Below are 19698 nucleotides of genomic sequence, written 5' to 3' on the forward strand. Positions count from 1 at the left end.
AATGACAGAGAAATGGGCATCCATTGTTGTGACATGAACTCTGAGGACTCTGGTTGCTTTACTTCCGCACGAAACGCAGAGGGAAAACTCTGACCCAACAGAGTGTTCAAAGCTCTTTTCTCCGAGCATAAGGTTGGAACCTCCCGAAAACGGAGCGTTTTGAAGGCAGCATTAGTCCTCAGGGCTCACTTTGGGATTTGGCCTTGGAGTATTTAAGAAGGTCTACTGATCGAGGCATGTATTAGTACAACCTGTATTTCTATCAGATGTGGATCATTTAGGTTGAGGCTACAACATGTTTGTTTACCAGTGACTAATGTTCGTTAGGTGCAGGTAACCTGAAGAGTTATGTGGTTACATATGTTGTCTGATTTCAATATTGTTCAGTCCATCTGTGATCACACCAAGATGTAAGATACATTTTGAATCCAGGCAGAAAGTAATCTTGAACTTGGGAGATTAACTTTATTGGTATCTTTATTATAAAAATGACATTACTATAAAATAATGTGTGCAATCCATGAGATGAGAACACAGGCAACAACACTGATCCAGATTCACCAGCCCTGTGTAGACAGAACATCACATCTAAACATTAGTGATATCACAAGTAGGATGGATCAATTTTTTGCAGGTTGCCGGTCTCCCAAGGATACATGTTATCAGAGTGGTGTCATGAGAGGGGGGGGGGGGCTGACAGAGGGGTGTGTCATCAGAGAAGGGGGTGTGTTGTCAGAGGGGTGAGTCCTCATACAGGCAGGTCCTTATAGGGGATGTGTCCTCAGAAAAGGCCGTAGTGCTCCAGTGAGGTGCAGGCCTCCAGCAGCAAGGCCTTGCAGTAGATGCGTGCAGTATACAGCAGGGTGAGGGGGTCCAGAGTGCTGAACATGGTGTCTGCCAGAGCGAAGCCCAGCGTGGAGGGGATAACGCCCCGGCCATACTCCACCATCCAGGTCCCTGAAGACCACTGCACCGCCGCCGCCTCGCCCACCCCGTGCACCAAGGTGTCACCTGACAGGAAGAACAGCCAATCCCATCAGAGAGAGAGAGAGAGAGAGAGAGAGAGAGAGAGAGAGAGAGAGAGAGAGAGAGAGAGAGAGAGAGAGAGAGAGAGAGAGAGAGAGAGAGTGTGTGTGTGTGTGTGTGTGTGAGACCTGGGTAATACAGCTGACTCTTGGTGGTCCCCTCCTTCCACTGGTGGAATGTTCCAGAGATGATGGTGTCAGAGATCTCAGCCCAGTAGCGACCTGAGAAGTCACACAGGAAGCAGTGTTATATGATCCCTCCTGAACATCCCTTCCTCTCTATCCACTAGTACAGAAGAGGAGATCTCTCTCTCTTGACTACTTCCTGAGTCACAGCTGCTGGTGACTGGTGTTGAAGTGATGATGTCATGGCTGGTGACTGATGGGTGTAGTGACGATGACTGGTGGGTTTAGTGATGATGTCATGACTGGTGGGTGTAGTGACGATGACTGGTGGGTGTAGTGGCGATGTCATGACTGGTGGGTGTAGTGGCGATGTCATGACTGGTGGGTGTAGTGACGATGTCATGACTGGTGGGTGGGAGGACCTGAGTGTCCTCCGGTGTCCAGGGCTGTGCCGAACAGCAGGACGTATTCACTGAGGGAGCCGTGGAGGAGACACATGGAGCCCATCCACCCGCCAGCGTTCACAAAAACCCACTGGAGGTCCTCGTCTGGCAGGATGTGACCAGGATATCTGGGGAAGACACAGACTCCTGTGACTCCTCCTCCACCCCTGGTCTGCTCTCACCCCTTTAACTAACTGGACAGTGTCATATTTAATAGCCCCCCCAGAACTGTTTTTGTTCATGAATTACATTGTTTGATGGACTTATATCTGTTGTGAGAGAAAAGGGTGCCCATCAGAATGGAGGTTCAGGCATTATATAATTAATATGCAATTATTAACCCTAAAAAAGCATGATATGGGCTCTTTAAGTGTATCACATTTTGCTGACCAATAGCTGGGAACTCCAGGTGTAGCATTTATGTACCCAGAGTATTTTGAAAAACGTTTGAGTAGCTATTGTTTATATGGTTTTAAAAGGAAAATCGATGAATACGAAGGTATTGGAGATCTGCAATATTAGACCTTTTCCTGAGTTCCACCACGATCTTGGCAAAGGCCTGTTCATGGTCCTGCCCTATAGGGAAGGCAGGGAATACAAGGCAGTCATCAACATGTTTTAATATATTTAAATTAAGTTTGTTACTGTTGGTAACAAACTTACCTGCATACTGTGTGGCTATCTTAGCGACGTCTTCCTTAGTAAACACGTATTGTTTGGTGGCCAACCAGTGTTTCACTAACAGCACGGCCAGGATCGTAAACACCAAGAACACACAGAGTTTACATATTTTGGTAACTAGAGACATGCTGATATTTGACTGACTTAAGACATTTATTCACGGTTAAAGCAGACCAGGTTGGACGACATGTGGAACCAGCGGGTGGATTGTACACGCCGGAAAAAGTGTCTCAGGTGACTGCTGTTGGGGGTGGGACATAGTGAACTAACCAATCAGCAACCCGGAAAACACAGGCTCGATCACATGACGTATGGTGCGTTCTCAATCATTTCAGTATAGACTGATAAAGAACAGTTGTAAAGGAAACAAAGGTCAACTGGGATTGCAAATAAATCAATAAGACATAACATATATAACATGTTATAGATAACATATCTATACAAGACACACTTTACATTTGAATAATGGCAAGTTCGTTCTCCAGGGGCCATCTCCTTGTGTTGCTGGCAACTGCGGGACCTTCTTAGCTAAGTATTGTAAGATTACGTTAAGACTGACTTTAATAACGCTAAGCGAATTAGTGTTAATGGATTATCAACTCCGATAACAATCCCAATATGTTATAGGCCTACCCTCTGCTACGAGGTACTCCCCTACTCTCAGTCTGCATACAAATCCTCCGATACAGGGACAAGACGTGACTGAATTCCTCCAAACATACACCTAACGTCAGCTGAAGCCCGCTGTTCAATACAAATACATCGTCATTGGTATGGGTTTTGATCATTCACACGCTTGGCTAGGTGGTGGTGGGCTACTTCTGGCTAATCTTAAAGAAGAACGTCTTAAGTTCCCACCGCTCGGAATCATACCGGATCCCCGTGCTGGAACGCACCATGGTATGTTGGAGGCGGGCCAAAGTGAACGAACCAATCAGTAGCTCAATACAACACGTCGCTAGTTTTGCCCACGCAAGGGTTGCCAGTACAAACGAAATCCCCCCCATTTTATGTATTTTCGTATTTACATATTTTATCCTAAACAAACAACTGTATACTACAATGCTGTTGTCATTAATTGATTCATATGACATATTTGGTAAAATAAAAACAATAGAGTGTGGTCGTGGGTTATCTTGTATGTAGGCCTATGTATAATTGCAGCTGGTTTTACTGAAACATGCCGTGGTGCTGCCAGTCATGAGTTCAGGAGACACGGAACAAGTACATGAGGATGTGCAGATTCCAGAATAATGAACTAGAGCAGTGTGCTGGTGATCACTCATTAGTTCAACTTTATCATATAGTAAAGGTTGGACATTTGTTATTTAAACAGATCTTTTCAAGATAATTTGTATCCTCTCAACATGAGCGGCCAGGACGGCGTCAAGTTTGATCCAAAAGGTAACATTAGAGCAAGTTAAATTATCGGCCTATCAATTATTTTTCAAAGTTGACTCTGTCATGGACCGATCTGACACGAATTATAAACCCAACGCATGTTATCTCCTTTCATAAGAGTGTGTCATACTTGACCAGGGGCGTAGGAATGAGTTTAACATTGGGGGGGGGGACACATATCGGAAACTTGACAGATCCGTTAATGGTTTGAACAGAAATATGTCATAAATTAACTACACAGCAAAACATTCACAAATATATTTTATTCTACTAAAAATATACATTTGTAAAGGTAAAGGAAAACACATTTTGAATGGCAGTAATGAACTGATAAACATCAAACCAATTCTTTAATTGCAGGCCTAATCATCCAGTTTTGTAGAATAATAAATAATCTGAATACAATTTCAAAATTCTAAAAATGTATTCTAATCATTCTAAAAATGTGTTCAGATTCATAGCCTACATCCTGACAAGCAGAGCCTGGACAAGCTTCACTGCATATACAGACCTACTTTATGGCACCCACCATTGCTATTTGTCCTATGGGTGTTATTCTGATATTGAGGCAAATCATGATCACTGTCCTATAGGATTACTGCTCACAACAAAGCTAATGGGAAAAAAACCCTCAAATGCTTTTGGTAGGCCTATATTGGCCTACACATGTTAAGAGAAAATATGAAAAGACATTGAATGAGTGTCATGTGCAACTATCTATATTTTTATGAATTAGCTTCAGAACATTTTGAACAAAGCATAGTAGTGTGTGTGTGTGTGTGTGTGTGTGTGTGTGTGTGTGTGTGTGTGTGTGTGTGTGTGTGTGTGTGTGTGTGTGTGACTGCCAGCAACCATTTAAATGCGTCTGAATGTCAATGATTTGGGCTAGGCTAGTTATTGGTCATTCGAAATCCCTCAGGTCAGGGGTGCTGGCCAAGTTGAAATCAACGTAAGCTCGCAAACTTTTTGCTGTCTATCAAGCAGAGACGGCTTTTCATAGACCTCTGAAGAATAAGTCCCGCCTCCGAGGCTCCCAGTTCCCTCAGTCAAATGTCAATGGGATCGCCATCGGGTCGCAACAGTGTGTGCCCCAGGCCAATGGTATGGCTTTTTTCTTTTTTTTATCACCACAATTGAACAATGAACAATTCAGCGAATCAATCAAATAGGCTACCTCCCTCAGCAACACTCGCGCAACACAACTACAGCAGAGAAGAGATGGATCGCTAACTAGCGAGTTGTAAAAGCACTTTCCACCCATTTCAGTGGAGGAATTGGACTCCCCAAGCAATGTTATACTTAAAAGGAGCAAGTAAGTTCCATATTAATTTAGTCTTTCGGCCTGTAGCATATAATCAATATAAAGCAACTGTTCAGCTGTTGGTGTTATGGCGCATAACACGCAACACAATAACGCAAGCTTGCATAAAGCTCCCATTTGGTGAAAAGACTACACTGCGATTCATAGTGGGGGTTATCTCGGCCATGGTTGAGAAGGAATTGGGAACCGCGACATGGAGGAGAAAAGGATTGTTGCCCAGGATTGTCCGCCGGAGCCCCGCTGCCCGCTGAACGCTGCCCGTTGCCCGGGGTTGTCTCCCGCCGGAGCCCCGGTGCCCGCTGCCGCAGTAGCGGGCACCGGGGCTCTGGCAGGCAGCGGGGCTCCGGCGGGAGACAACCCCGGGCAACAATCCCCTTCTCCTCCATTTCGCGGTTCAGTCCGTACTTAATATTGACGTGGAAGTGGAAGAACCAGAGGCGTCTGAGAACCCGACGCAGTCGTTTGAGATTCATAATATCATCCGGAGGCGCAAACAGCTTTTGACCATGATAATATATATATTATTTTATATAGATATCTAAATATAATATGATATTATTTAGATATAGAGCTTTGTGGTGGTGTGTGATGCTTTCACTTCTTCAGACAACACTCCTTAATGCGGTTTTACAATTTTAGCGCTCTCTTCTGGATTTAAATAATGATCGGATATAGTTTTTCTTGTCGATACCCATTTTTTGATGCACTGAGTGGGTTGTAATAATGTAATATCTTAAATCCACATAACTATACCAGCTAGGCTAATTGTCAATACTGTTTGGACACTCCTCGCATGAGAAACACTGTGGCAGTTTTAAACACAACAATGTCTCCCCATAATGACGAATAGTTTCATGATAACTAAACAATGACCCAAACACAAAATTATTAGTATGATGATGGGTATGAAGTGATGGGACATTTTGGTTCAGTGAGAGGGCTGTTTAAACAGACGTTCAGTGGGAGGGCTGTTTAAACAGACTGGTGTTCAGTGAGAGGGCTGTTTAAACAGACTGGTGTTCAGTGAGAGGGCTGTTTAAACAGACTGGTGTTCAGTGAGAGGGCTGTTTAAACAGACTGGTGTTCAGTGAGAGGGCTGTTTAAACAGACTGGTGTTCAGTGAGCGGGCTGTTTAAACAGACTGGTGTTCAGTGAGAGGACTGTTTAAACAGACTGGTGTTCAGTGAGCGGGCTGTTTAAACAGACTGGTGTTCAGTGAGCGGGCTGTTTAAACAGACTGGTGTTCAGTGAGCGGGCTGTTTAAACAGACTGGTGTTCAGTGAGAGGGCTGTTTAAAAAGACTGGTGTTCAGTGAGCGGGCTGTTTAAAAAGACTGGTGTTCAGTGAGCGGGCTGTTTAAACAGACGTTCAGTGAGCGGGATGTTTAAACAGACTGTAACCTGGTTACGTCCCCCTCCCAGAGCACCAGCACCTGCGTTACAACCCCCTGACGGAGCGCTGGGTGCTGGTCTCCGCTCACCGCATGACGAGGCCCTGGGCCGGCCAGACTGAGAGCGCATCTGAGCAACCAGTGGCCCGGAGCGATCCTCAAAACCCCCTCTGTCCCGGGAACACGCGCGCTAATGAACAGGTGAACACACACCTGTCTCCTTCTTAAGGTCTCTCCTAAAACACACACCTGTCTCTGTCTCTCTCCTGAAACATACACCTGTCTCTCTCTCTCCTGAAACACACACCTGTCTCTCTCTCTCCTGAAACACACACCTGTCTCTCTCTCTCCTGAAACACACACCTGTCTCTCTCTCTCCTGAAACACACACCTATCTCTCTCTCTCCTGAAACACACACCTGTCTCTGTCTCTCTCCTAAAACACACACCTGTCTCTGTCTCTCTCCTAAAACACACACCTGTCTCTGTCTCTCTCCTAAAACACACACCTGTCTCTCTCTCTCCTAAAACACACACCTGTCTCTGTCTCTCTCCTGAAACACACACCTGTCTCTCTCTCTCTCCTAAAACACACACCTGTCTCTGTCTCTCTCCTAAAACACACACCTGTCTCTCTCTCTCTCCTAAAACACACACCTATCTCTCTCTCTCCTGAAACACACACCTATCTCTCTCTCTCCTGAAACACACACCTATCTCTCTCTCTCCTGAAACACACACCTGTCTCTCTCTCTCCTGAAACACACACCTATCTCTCTCTCTCCTGAAACACACACCTATCTCTCTCTCTCCTGAAACACACACCTGTCTCTCTCTCTCCTGAAACACACACCTATCTCTCTCTCTCCTGAAACACACACCTATCTCTCTCTCTCCTGAAACACACACCTGTCTCTCTCTCCTGAAACACACACCTGTCTCTCTCTCTCCTAAAACACACACCTGTCTCTCTCTCCTAAAGGCTCCTGCCCAATAGGCTACATTAAAAGTCGGGCCTAAGGGCAGATTCAGACCAAATCAGCCATTTTAACCATTGATTTGAAGGGGGGTTGTGCATTTATCAGTCGCAGGGGTTACCGAAAAAAACTGCAGCGGCCTGTCTCAAAAATTTGAAGCTGAATAAACTTTGGAGGAAATGCCACCCAACGTCACACTGCTGTGGCCAATAGGATATTTACTAATAGGATATTTGACCGGCATATCATCAAAATGTCTGGAAGAAGAAACCTCTGCAGGTCACTTTGACTGGCACCGTTTTTGTCTAGCGGGAACGCTACCCCCCACCACTACGAGATTCGGGCCGATAATATCAAACCAGTTTGAAATACTTTTCCCTCCCGTATCCCCCGTCGCCCTCCCCTCTCCCCTGTCTCCCTCCTCTCTCCCCTGTCTTCCCTGTCTCCCTCCTCTGTCTTCTCTCCCTCCTCTCTCCTCTCCCCCTTCTCCCTCCTCATCTCCTCACACCTAGTTCTATCTCTAACACACACCTGTTTCTCTTCCCCATCTTCCTCCATCTTGGACTTACAGTTTTTCTTCTCTACGTCGAGAGCTATTCTCTGGATGTCTGAGGCCTTTGATCCTCACACCCACTCTGCTTCACTGTGCTTATTAACTGTCGAGTTCTCAATGTCTGCCTAAAACTTGAAAATGGCTTAGAGGACAACATAGGATGCAGTCAACAACTCATTTCCTTTTGACAAATCTTCTTTCTTTTATTTGCCAAGATTTCAAAAGTTTCCAGCTGCTTTTCCATTGAAGGACTGTTCTTTGGCTGGTGTTTGCCAGGTGTTTTCAGCAGGTCATTAGGTTGACAACCTTTTAATAAAACAATAATAAGAAAAGAGAAAGTAGATATATTGTTAAGGGACAGGACGAGGGGACCCAAACGCTTGACACAGGGAGGCAGAGACGGGGTGAAAGGAAGTGAGATTTATTGGGACAAAGGGGTAAAGACAAGCCGGGCTAGGCAAGCGGTAGTCAGTCAGGCAAGGATTCGGTAACGGGCGGGTGGTCAGGCAGGCGAGGGTCCAGTAACGGGCAGGCAGGCAGGCAGGTAGGCCAAGACTGGCGCCGGCTGATTGGAGATCCCCGGCTGAAGTAGGGAATGGAGATTGCAGATTGCAGACAGGCGTGTCGGGAGAATGAGGACCAGTGGCGACAAGCCACTGGTCCAAGATGGGGGTGTTGGACCGTGTAGCAGGACGTGGCGTAACATATACAGTATTACCCTAGCAGTCAAAATTATCAGCAATTTCATGCTATATCTTCTCCACACACACACACACACACACACACACACACACACACACACACACACCTGTAACAGGTGAAACTGTATTGCAGTATATATTCATACAGTATTATAGAATATATTTATGCAGAATATATGTATATTATAACAGGTGAACCCAGAATATGAGTTTGTTTATATATACGGTTGACATTTATACAGTATTTCAATATATATTCTCTTTTAAACAGGTGAACCCGGACTATGAGAGCACATTTGTGTTTGATAATGACTTCCCCGCCTTGCAGCCAGACGCACCTGACCCCCCCCAGGGTAAGAATATTACTACAATATGATCACTATTATTATAATTACAATATAATAATTGTTATTACAATATAATCACTATTTTTATAATTACAATATCATTATTATTATTATTACTTAATGATCACTATTATTATTATTATTACTTAATGATCACTTATTATTACAATATCATTATTCTTATTACATAACTATATTATAATTAAAATATTACTTAATCATCACTATTTTTATTATTATTACAATATGATCACTATTATTAATTATTAATAATACATTATTAATTATATATATAATATGAAATATATATATTATTAATAATTTAAATCAATTATTATTAATAGCCGGGATTTAAATGATGAGATGATGAGCCACAGGTGTGCAGCAGGTGGACGACGGGAGCTGGAGCCTGGCCACGCCCACAGACAGACAGGGAAGAGACTGGGGCGTGACCACGCCCACACGCCCACACACACACAGGGAAGAGACTGGGGCGGGACCAGGCCTAGGTTCAAACTGGAGCACTTTAGTTTAGCAATTAGTTTGACTCTTAAACTTAAGTTTTTTAACGTGTGACATTAATGACGTGTTTCCATTGTCTGGATAAAACCCATTCCAGGATCAGGTGATGACTCATTGTTCCAGTCTAAAGCAGCGAGGGGCAAGTGGTGAGAAATATTGCTATTATTATGTTGTTATAGTTTAAAACAGTATAGATGTATGATGTAGAATTATATTATTATAATCTATACAGTATATGTGTGATGTATTGTAATCTATAAAGAATACACATATATATATTATTATTATTATTATTATCTATAAATCATTTTTTTGGGTTGTTTTCAGTTGATTAAATTCAAGTCGTGGTATTATTATGTATGTATGTATGTATGTATGTGTATATATATATGTTAATACTGTATATGTGTATATATATATATTTATGTATGTATGTAGTTATGTATGTATGAAAAAAAAAAATATATATATTTATATATATATATTTGATGCAGTAATTCATGAAAAAGGAGCCCCAACCAAGTACTGAGTACATATACAAGAACATACTTTTCAGAATTTTTTTTTTTGTTAATTATGTAATATTCAAATGAATGTGTGTGTGGGGTATGCCATTAAAATATATATATATATATATATGATATTCTACAGTCAGGTGATGTGTTTCCACCCCTGGTCTGATATCACCCTCCCCCTCATGAGACAGGATGAGGTCATCAAGGTGATTGACAAGTGGGCGGAACTTGTGGAGGAATTAGGCGCCACCTACCCCTGGGTTCAGGTAAGGAACATACACGCGCACGGACACACGAGCACAGGTGAGATGTTTGACTCCTGTTTGGTTTCTTTTCAGATCTTTGAGAATAAAGGAGCTACGATGGGATGTTCAAATCCCCACCCACACTGTCAGGTAACACACACACACACACACACACACACACACACACACACACACACACACACACACACACACACACACACACACACACACACACACAAGCAGAGCTCCACACATCCACACACAACTCGCCCCGATTTCCCTTGGCATCACGAAAGGCCTGTTAACTATTGCGACAATCAGTGCCAAAAATCGCGAGCAAAAATAACTTTGGCGCTCACAACAAAAAAAACACAGATGAAATTGTCACAGCAAAACGATTCACAGAAAAAGGAAACAGCTCCATGATTTGTAAATATTTTACTGACATGGGATAAAATTTCAGCCTCTTTCAAAAACGTTCTGATTTGTCTCACGTCGCTTTAAGGCCCCCCTCCCTCCTGAGTAGCCCAGTCTGCTGTGATTGGTCGAACGCTTTGCGCATGTGTTGGCAAATTCACAGCCCCGGGAAGTTGTAAACATTGCGGGTAGCTGGGAGGCGGGACTTCTGCACTTCAGCGCCGCCCACTACACAGTCTGACGCCAGACTGTTACGGAAGTGAACTTCTGCCCACAAAGAAAACCGCTTGGTGGGAAGAAAAAAATATCTGAGGGAGTGGGAAAACACTTTGCAAGCACGTCTGTTGGTGCTGCTTCACTTTAAGTTCAAGCTCAATTAATGATGTTCTCCTCACTGGCTTTATTAGCGCTCTTTCTTTATTACTGTCTGCACTCTGCAGTGATATGCCACTATGACTTGCGTTCTGGAACCCTGAACGTTGATGTAGTTTTTTGTGGAGATTGGCCAAAACATATGATTTCTCTCCGGTTTTCTCTAAATGCCGTTATTTTAGTAACGGTAACAAAATGGCATAGATTACAGTCTGTTCCAGAGTTGCAGTATGGCTATGTGTCAGTTTGATAATGTTGAATTTGACTACAAACAGCAGTCAGGCAACGGTGCTTCCATGTTCATTCGTCACTGCTAGGCTGTTTCAGCTGAAGGAGTAGCCAGAAGCTGTCCAACCTCTGCAAAATAGTTTTTTTGAGACACCATGTTGTATCCCATAATTTCTAGAAATGTACTTTTAGAGTTACGTATTTCTTTAATAAAGGGTCTGTTCCAATACTTCTTCTTATGCTCAAGCTAGGGCTGGGTTCCCGGTGCTGCGAGCCCCAGCGGAAGATAAAAGCCGTTTCTCAATACCAAGTACGCGGACTACGTTCTCGCGGACTTGGAAGTACGTACTTGGCAAGTCCGGACTTTCAAGTACAGACTTCCGAGAACGCGAGTACGCACCTGCAATTGGAACAGCAGCGGACTCGATGATGCATTCTGGGATATTTAACGGTCCCAAGTCCACACGAGTCACCTCCGATGCGTCCTCGGTAGAACGGCCTCATCGAGAACGCATCGAGAACACACACGGGTTTTACGACAGTACTCGCGTACTTGGAATTGGAACAGTGCTTGGGCTACCACTGATGACGTTTATCGAGAACGCAAGTACACGAGAACACACAAGAACGCGAATTGAGAAACGGCTAATGTGTCCAGGAGGAATTGGGACAGATTGGGACAGCTGAGCTGATTAGATTTTAGGCCAACTTTAGATTTTCTGACCAATCACAACATTCAGACTTGGTAGCCAATCCAGTGTTTGCAGCTGTGAACTCATGTATTGTAATTTATTGTATGATGTGTACTTTGAGGGTTACGATAATAACTATCATTTAGCATTCACCACAAATTATTTAGCTGGAAGCAAGAAGAAAACATCAGGAGATTTAGCAGGCTGCACTAGTCTGAATCGACTATCGACTATCAGTCCTTATTCTCTCACGTCGTCTGAAAGCTTTGTATTCATTTTCATGTCTCCGTACGGTTCGGTATTTAAACTCCTTGCTTCCTGTGATGTTGCAGGTGTGGGCCAGTAACTTCCTGCCAAATGAGGCAGTGGTGTCGGACCGCAGTCAGAGAGCCTACTACCAGCAACATCAGGAACAGCTGCTGCTACGCTACGCTGAACAGGAAGCTAACCGACAGGTAACACACACACACACACACACACACACACACACACACACACACACACACACACACACACACACACACACACACACACACACACACACACACACACACACACACACACAGGCTGCAACCTCCAGCATAAACAATACAGTGCGCATGGTTCTACTGTATTTAGTACACATGGTGGTTCTACTCTATTTAGTACACATGGTGGTTCTACTGTATTTGTTTTAACTGATGTAATCTCTCTTCTCCTCTCCTCTCCCCTCAGGAGCGGGTGGTGGTTCAGTCGTCTGATTGGCTGGCTGTGGTTCCGTATTGGGCCACATGGCCGTACCAGACGATGCTGTTACCACGACGACGACACATTCTCAGACTCACTGACCTCACCCCTGAAGAGAGAAGGGGTAAAGAGAGAGAGAGATGTTACTCTCTTGGGGGTGTGGTAGCCCAGGTCTCACCGGTCCCAGTGTAGTGTAGACCCAACGGGACCAGATCCCCTCTGATAACAGCCCTTAAAGAGCCAGTGAACCCACTGCTTCACATTGAGTTCAACACACTGGGATTTTAAAAAGTGTGTTTTGGGCTGAAAGTTGTAGGAACGAGGGAGGAGTGTTATCCCCATGGTTACGACCAACACCAACTTTATGTTACTTTTTAGTACCATCGTTGTGTGAGCGTTATAATAAGCAATGTTGTATATGAAATTTGCCACACCGTAGACAATTGTTTTGCCACATTGGGTACTTATTACAGTAACAGTGATAATATGGCATAGATTACTATGTTGACGATCATTTAAGACAAATGACGCGTTTAAAACCAAAAAAGTGATTTTGGGTTCAGTGGATCTTTAATGGTGTCTCATGGCTCTTGGTTTACATCATATTGCCGTTGAAAAGATGCGTTAGTTTGGGCACCAAAGTTCAAAGTCAGCTTAATTGTAAACTGTAAAATGTACAAGACAAATAGAGGAATCGGAATTGCGTTTGTCTCTGACCCAAGGTGCAATAAGCAGAAAAGGATAAAATAAGGTAAATTAAATTTTAAAAAGGAATATTTACAATAAATAAATTCTAAATAGTGCAAAACTAATTCTGAATAGTGCAAAGGTAGGAAAAACAAAATGGTATAGATACATTAAAGTTAAAAAAAGTAAATGGTCCAGGCAAATGGGAGGAGGTTTCAGAGTTTCAGGAAGGGAGAAAGGGGAGAGAGTTGACAGCCTGGTGGAAATAGCTGTTTCCTAGTCTGGTGAAACCATATACTGTATCTCACAAAAGTGAGTACACCCCTCACATTTTTGTAAATATTTTATTAAATCTATTCATGAGACAACACTGAAGAAATGACACTTTGATACAATGTAAAGTCGTCAGTGTACAGCTTGTATAACAGTGTAAAAGTACTGTCCCCTCAAAATAACTCAACACACAGCCATTAATGTCTAAACCTCTGGCACCAAAAGTGAGTGCACCCCTTAGTGAAAATGTCCAAATTGGGCCCAAAGTGTCAATATTTAGTGTGTTTATTATTGTTATTATTATTATTCCTACTATTATTATTATTTTTTTTAATGCATGGCATAGCCTACTACAGTGTTCATTCATGCAGCCCCTATGGAACAAAATGTTTCCACAATCCACATGCTATTTCTATGCTGATTCACACATCTTTGACATAATATTTCAATTAGGCTAATCGTTTGCATGTTTGTACTGTGTTGAGCCTACGTGTGTGTAAGCTTATGTTGCAATTCCGACCGGCCATGGCACGTCAAAGTAATAGCAACACCAACTGCGCTATCCGCTACTGCATTTAGACCAGATATTTTTCGGTCAATTGCAGTAGCGCAATTTTTAGATCAGTAAAATAGCACCAAGTATCATTTGCACCGGAACACGCCTCTGCATTTTGCCGACACGCCTCTCCAGGCGCAAGTGTAGTGGCGCGAGTTTGCTGCGGGGGAAAATCAGCTTTGCGCCGGGTGCAAACTAGCAACGGTACATGCGTCGGTGTAGAAAGTAAATTGCGCTGGGTGCAAGATAGGGTCCTGGGTGTGTGTGTGTGTGTGTGTGTGTGTGTGTGTGTGTGTGTGTGTGTGTGTGTGTGTGTGTGTGTGTGTGTGTGTGTGTGTGTGTGTGTGTGTGTGTGTGTGATAAGGTTATTTTGTGATTATGAGTGTGTGTTTAAATAGGATATTTGTGTGTGTTTATACAGGGTGTGTGTATGGTTATATTGAGTGTGCATGTATCCGTGCATAATGCATAATAAGTGTTAATACAGTATTACTGATATGTTTCAGACCTGGCTGACGTCATGCAGCGGCTGCTGACCAAGTACGACAACCTGTTCCAGGTGTCCTTCCCCTACTCCATGGGCTGGCACGGTGAGCCTGTGTGGATGTTGATGAGTGTGTACGTGTGGTGAATTGTGTGTGTGTGTGTGTGGGGATAATGAATGTGAGCTGTGATGATAGTAAGTAAGACATACAGCTTTATTTAAACAGCTCTTTTTAAAGCAAACGGTAGCAAAGAGCTTCACATGAGTGAATGTGCATGTGTGTTTGTGTGTGTGTTGAGATAATGGGTGTGTGGTAATAGTGTGTATGTAAGGGGATAATGACTGTGGTATAAGAGTGTCTGTATGGTGATAATGAGTGTGAGTGATGATAATGATTGTGTGTCTGGATAATGAGTGTGTGGCGATAATGTTTATTTGTTTATTAGTTTTATTTCACACAATACATCCCAGGTTGCTTCAAAACAATCAAAACAAAGTGCGCTTGTGAACAACACAGTAGATTGAAATTAAAATCAAGGAGTGTTCTTGCTTCCTCTCAAGAGTGAGCGCACACTAGTACAAGTACCACAAAGTACAACAAGTACAACAAACACACTAGTACAAGTACCACAAACAGACCCAGACCCTAACCCCATTGTTAACAGTTAAGAGAGCTATAGAGTTTAACTAAAGCAGGGGTTGGAAACAGGCAGCACACGGGCCGAATCAAGACACATGTTTTGACCTTCCAAATTATTTTATAATAACATGACCCCCCAGATGATTTTAGAATAACGTTAGTTTTTTTGTTGACCATTCATGGACCAACTATGAGGTCCCTAATATAATATCTAAATGAAGAATTGACCTCAAGTTGCTCAAGTTATATTTTCATTTAGAGGCGTTATGGGCTGGGTTTCTCAACACTCAATCAATGCATACATTTTGCAGGGGCTCTAATATTGTATTATTTGCACACACAGCTTTGGTACAAGGTAGACACACATGCTTGGCATTGGAGCAACTGGATATATAAAACCATGCTGTTGTTTCCAGTCTTAATTTAATGCGCTGTATTCATAGATGACCGGTGCCATTAGAATTTTAGCAAGCAGGCTAAATGTCGAGGGATAATTCGCCAACATACAGTACATGCACACTTAGGCCTGCGTGATATACTGTAGGCCCATCAAAATTTAAATTTTATATATTATTTGATATATTATTATCATGAGTAGGCTTGTCTAAAAGTTTTGAAAACGGGGTCTCTTCCTCTCCAAACTAATTCAATGTGGACTGAATTCAGACCGTTACCTCAAACTGGAAAATGTTACCAAATTCAGCCTATTATACGTGAATTTTTCCCAGAATAATATGAGCCACGGCCAGACCTGGGCCTTCAGGTGGTGCAATCACACGATCAACAATGTGCTCTTTCTTCTGTTAGTTTCTTCTGAAGTTATGTAACGTTAAGGTAACACACAGGGCAGTTTAACACAAACTGCACTTGAGTTTAATAATAATGTGTAATGTTTTGTGAGTCTATCAATCAATTTGTGTTATTCATAAGCATACCATAATCAAACCTTTATCAAACTTTAAAGTAATTTATATATATATATGTGTGTGTGTGTGATGATAATATGATGTGATGATAATGTCTCCTCCAGGTGCTCCAACAGGTCCTCACCTGTCAGGAGGTGTGGACCACTGGCAGCTTCACGCCCACTACTACCCCCCCCTCCTGCGCTCCGCCTCCGTCAGGAAGTTCATGGTGGGGTACGAGATGTTGGCCCAGGAGCAGAGAGACTTAACCCCTGAACAGGTACTGGCTCACCCTGGATACCAGCTTACCCCAAACAGGTAGCAACTAAACCCTGGTCCTGATTAATGCTTAGTCCCAACTAACCCCCGACAGGTACAGACTAACCAATGGTACTGACTAACCCTTAGTCCCAACTAACCCCCGACAGGTACAGACTAACCAATGGTCCTGATTAACACTAAGTACCAACTAACCTCCGAAGGAACAGACTAATCAATGGTACTGACTAACCCTTCAACAAGTACTGACTGAAACCAGGGCTGGGCGATTCGGCCTAAAAAAAAAAATATATTTAAACCTTGATTTTTTTTCAGTTTTTCTCTAAACCCCATTTTTGTACCATGTCACTGCTTGGTCGCTGCCATCTCGACATTTTCTTGTCTTAAGGAATGACTTAAAAAAAATGCTGCTGCCAAGGTTACCGGCTTTTTTGCAGGCACTTTTTAACTTCTTTAGCTTCATCTGCATCTGTTGGTGCTACACACACCTGCCATTCCAACACAGGTCTCAGTCGCAGGTGCTGGAATAAGTTGGTTGTGTTCCCCATAAACGTGGTTATATGTCTTATATGATTGCAACAAAGTTATCTTATATCTAATTTATAATTTTATCAGTTACTAAAACAGTCCCCAAAGCACTACATAGATGTTCCTCTACTCTTCCTCTAACAGTTCAGGTGTGTCCTGGTTTGGAATGTTACATGGTCTAATGTTACATGGTCTAATGTTACATGGTCTATTGTTCAGTACTATATGTGAAGTACTGTGCCTTTAGGGACACCGGTGTCAAGAGTGCAGGGTTTGGAAAAGGAGCCAAGCCACATTAAATCAGTTATTAGTTATAAAGTCTGTTATGTTTGCCCTTCATCCTGCGTCCACATGACGTGGTCCAGCTCCTGTTCTACAGTGTGTGTTACAGTGGGGGTGTGTGTATTGTTCTACAGTGTGTGTTACAGTGGGGGTGTGTGTATTGTTCTACAGTGTGTGTTACAGTGGGGGTGTGTGTATTGTTCTACAGTGTGTGTTACAGTGGGGGTGTGTGTATTGTTCTACAGTGTGTGTTACAGTGGGGGTGTGTGTATTGTTCTACAGTGTGTGTTACAGTGGGGGTGTGTGTATATGTGTGTGTTTGTCTAGGCAGCAGAGAGGTTGAGGAGTGTCCCTGATGAACACTACAGGAACCGGAAGAAGAGTGAGGAGAAAGAGTGAGATCTGGTGTACGAAGAGGAGGAGATGAACCCATGATAACCCATAATGAGTTATTGTCTGATTAAATTGTTATGTAATCTCAAAACTATAAAGGATAATGCTTCCTCAAAGAACTGAACAGATGATTAATGATTCAATTATATAAATCAATGAATATTAAATTAGTGTTTATACCACTGCAATAAAAACATGAACACTGTTAATGTTCCTATTTATTTTGTTTTCTTCATACACACAATGCCTGGGACTAACAACCTCAACCCAACCTTCCAACCATGGTAACCCTTTAACCCTAGTAACCCTCATAACCCTTCAATACTAGTAGTCTCAATTGCAGAGTATATTTAGTCGTTTCTCAACAATCTATCCAATAAACACACGCCAGTTGTGTTGCCCACCAACATGAGACAGAAGCTAATGTAGCGTGTACACTAACATGAGATAGAAGCTAGTGTAGCGTTGTGTGATGTGATGTCTTGAGGTGCAGTAGACATTTAATTTGTTCGGCACCAACTGCATATATGGGCCATCCTGTCATCCCGAACAACATTTAAACCAAAGCATTTAAATTGGGAGATTTTCTTTGAGTTCAGAAGGTGTTGGGCGCAGATAGTACAGTGCACCCTCTGGTTATATGTACACGTCAAAAACAACAAAGGAGTAGACCTCCTCAAAAACTGAAACTAACTACATCCATTACGACAAAATCTATTTTTTCGTGATACACAGAACGAAATGTAAAGAAATGCATTTTGAATGGGAGCGACTTTTTCGTGCTACACAGAATGACATAAACGGTACTATGGAGACATTATGGATATATTAAGGTGTCTCCTCATGCTCTGGGGGAGACATATAATATATATATACATATATATATATGTTATATAGCCTATACAATTTATTATTTATCTTTTTATTTTAGATATAGCCTATATCAATTTTTTTAGTTTAGTTTAGTTTGCACTGCGACTTAACATATTTGACCTGTTGTATTTGCACTACACTGGTACTGTGAACTAGGGACATTTAATTCACCATTGCATTTATGTTACACAAAAGGATAGTGCACCTGAAAGTGGAACTGAGCACTAGAAATGTTGCTATGGGCATGTCTCTCTGACTCTGCTCTCTCTCAAGATCAACCTGCGCATTGCGCACAGTGCAAATTATTCCTTCAAAAACTATTCCTAAACTTTTTACTTTGTTACGGTGTCACAAATCGAGGTCTTATCGTATGAATGACCAGGGCTGTTCGACACACATTCAAATGGTATCCGGATTGATTCCCAATGTCTGCAGCCTAGTTGTAGAAGCAAGAGTCCTAACCCCTACCTGTTCCTTAATGACATGCATCTGAAGTCACTAAGTGCATGTGTGGTAAATAGTTAAACTAAATAGTTAAGTTAAGTGTAGCCCCGTATGTAGCTAAAGAAAAAGTTAAATCAGGAAGACAACATTCCTCTTCTATTTTTCATCGATCTATGTTGGCTCTAAATTCCCACGCTGTCATTGAAGGCCCCTCCCCTTCATCTCTAAACCATCCTCATGCTTAACAGGAGAACAATTTTGCGACCACGCGCAACGTGTATATCTGCATCCCACCGTCAGGGACCTCTTGGTTGTTTTCATCGACAATATTTGCAGAACCTCCTCCGTCCCGTTCAGCTCCTGGACTCTAGCACCAAGGATCTCCACCAGTCACACCTCCACCCCCAGCCTCTAGACACCATCAGGGAGGATCTCCACCAGTCACACCTCCAACCCCAGCCTCTAGACACCATCAGGGAGGATCTCCACCAGTCACACCTCCACCCCCAGCCTCTAGACACCATCAGAGAGGATCTCCACCAGTCACACCTCCACCCCCAGCCTCTAGACACCATCAGAGAGGATCTCCACCAGTCACACCTCCACCCCCAGCCTCTAGACACCATCAGGGATCCATCATCTCCACCAAGAATCATTTGATGGTGTCTAATC

At 42.9% G+C, this 19698-nt stretch overlaps 2 protein-coding genes across 2 annotated transcripts; one reads left to right on the forward strand and one right to left on the reverse strand.

Annotated features, from left to right (window-relative positions):
- Nucleotides 1-440: 440 nt before the first annotated feature.
- sigmar1 (sigma non-opioid intracellular receptor 1) lies at nt 441-2514 on the reverse strand. Its single transcript, XM_084482873.1, has 5 exons — nt 2258-2514; nt 2119-2170; nt 1574-1722; nt 1155-1247; nt 441-1011 (listed from the first exon to the last, which is right to left on the reverse strand). The coding sequence occupies exons 1-5, from the start codon at nt 2400-2402 to the stop codon at nt 782-784; spliced, it is 669 nt and encodes a 222-aa protein (XP_084338999.1). The 5' UTR covers nt 2403-2514; the 3' UTR covers nt 441-781.
- A 1005-nt stretch (nt 2515-3519) lies between these two features.
- Nucleotides 3520-17914, forward strand: galt (galactose-1-phosphate uridylyltransferase). Its single transcript, XM_084482851.1, has 11 exons — nt 3520-3679; nt 6419-6588; nt 8890-8971; nt 9585-9633; nt 10139-10268; nt 10341-10397; nt 12289-12411; nt 12671-12806; nt 14705-14788; nt 16353-16507; nt 17644-17914. Exons 1-11 carry the CDS (start codon nt 3643-3645, stop codon nt 17713-17715), a joined length of 1095 nt encoding a protein of 364 aa, XP_084338977.1. The 5' UTR covers nt 3520-3642; the 3' UTR covers nt 17716-17914.
- Nucleotides 17915-19698: the final 1784 nt, after the last annotated feature.

Source organism: Micromesistius poutassou, assembly GCF_964030765.1.
Source record: "Micromesistius poutassou genome assembly, chromosome: 18".
In the NCBI taxonomy this organism is placed as follows: domain Eukaryota; kingdom Metazoa; phylum Chordata; class Actinopteri; order Gadiformes; family Gadidae; genus Micromesistius; species Micromesistius poutassou.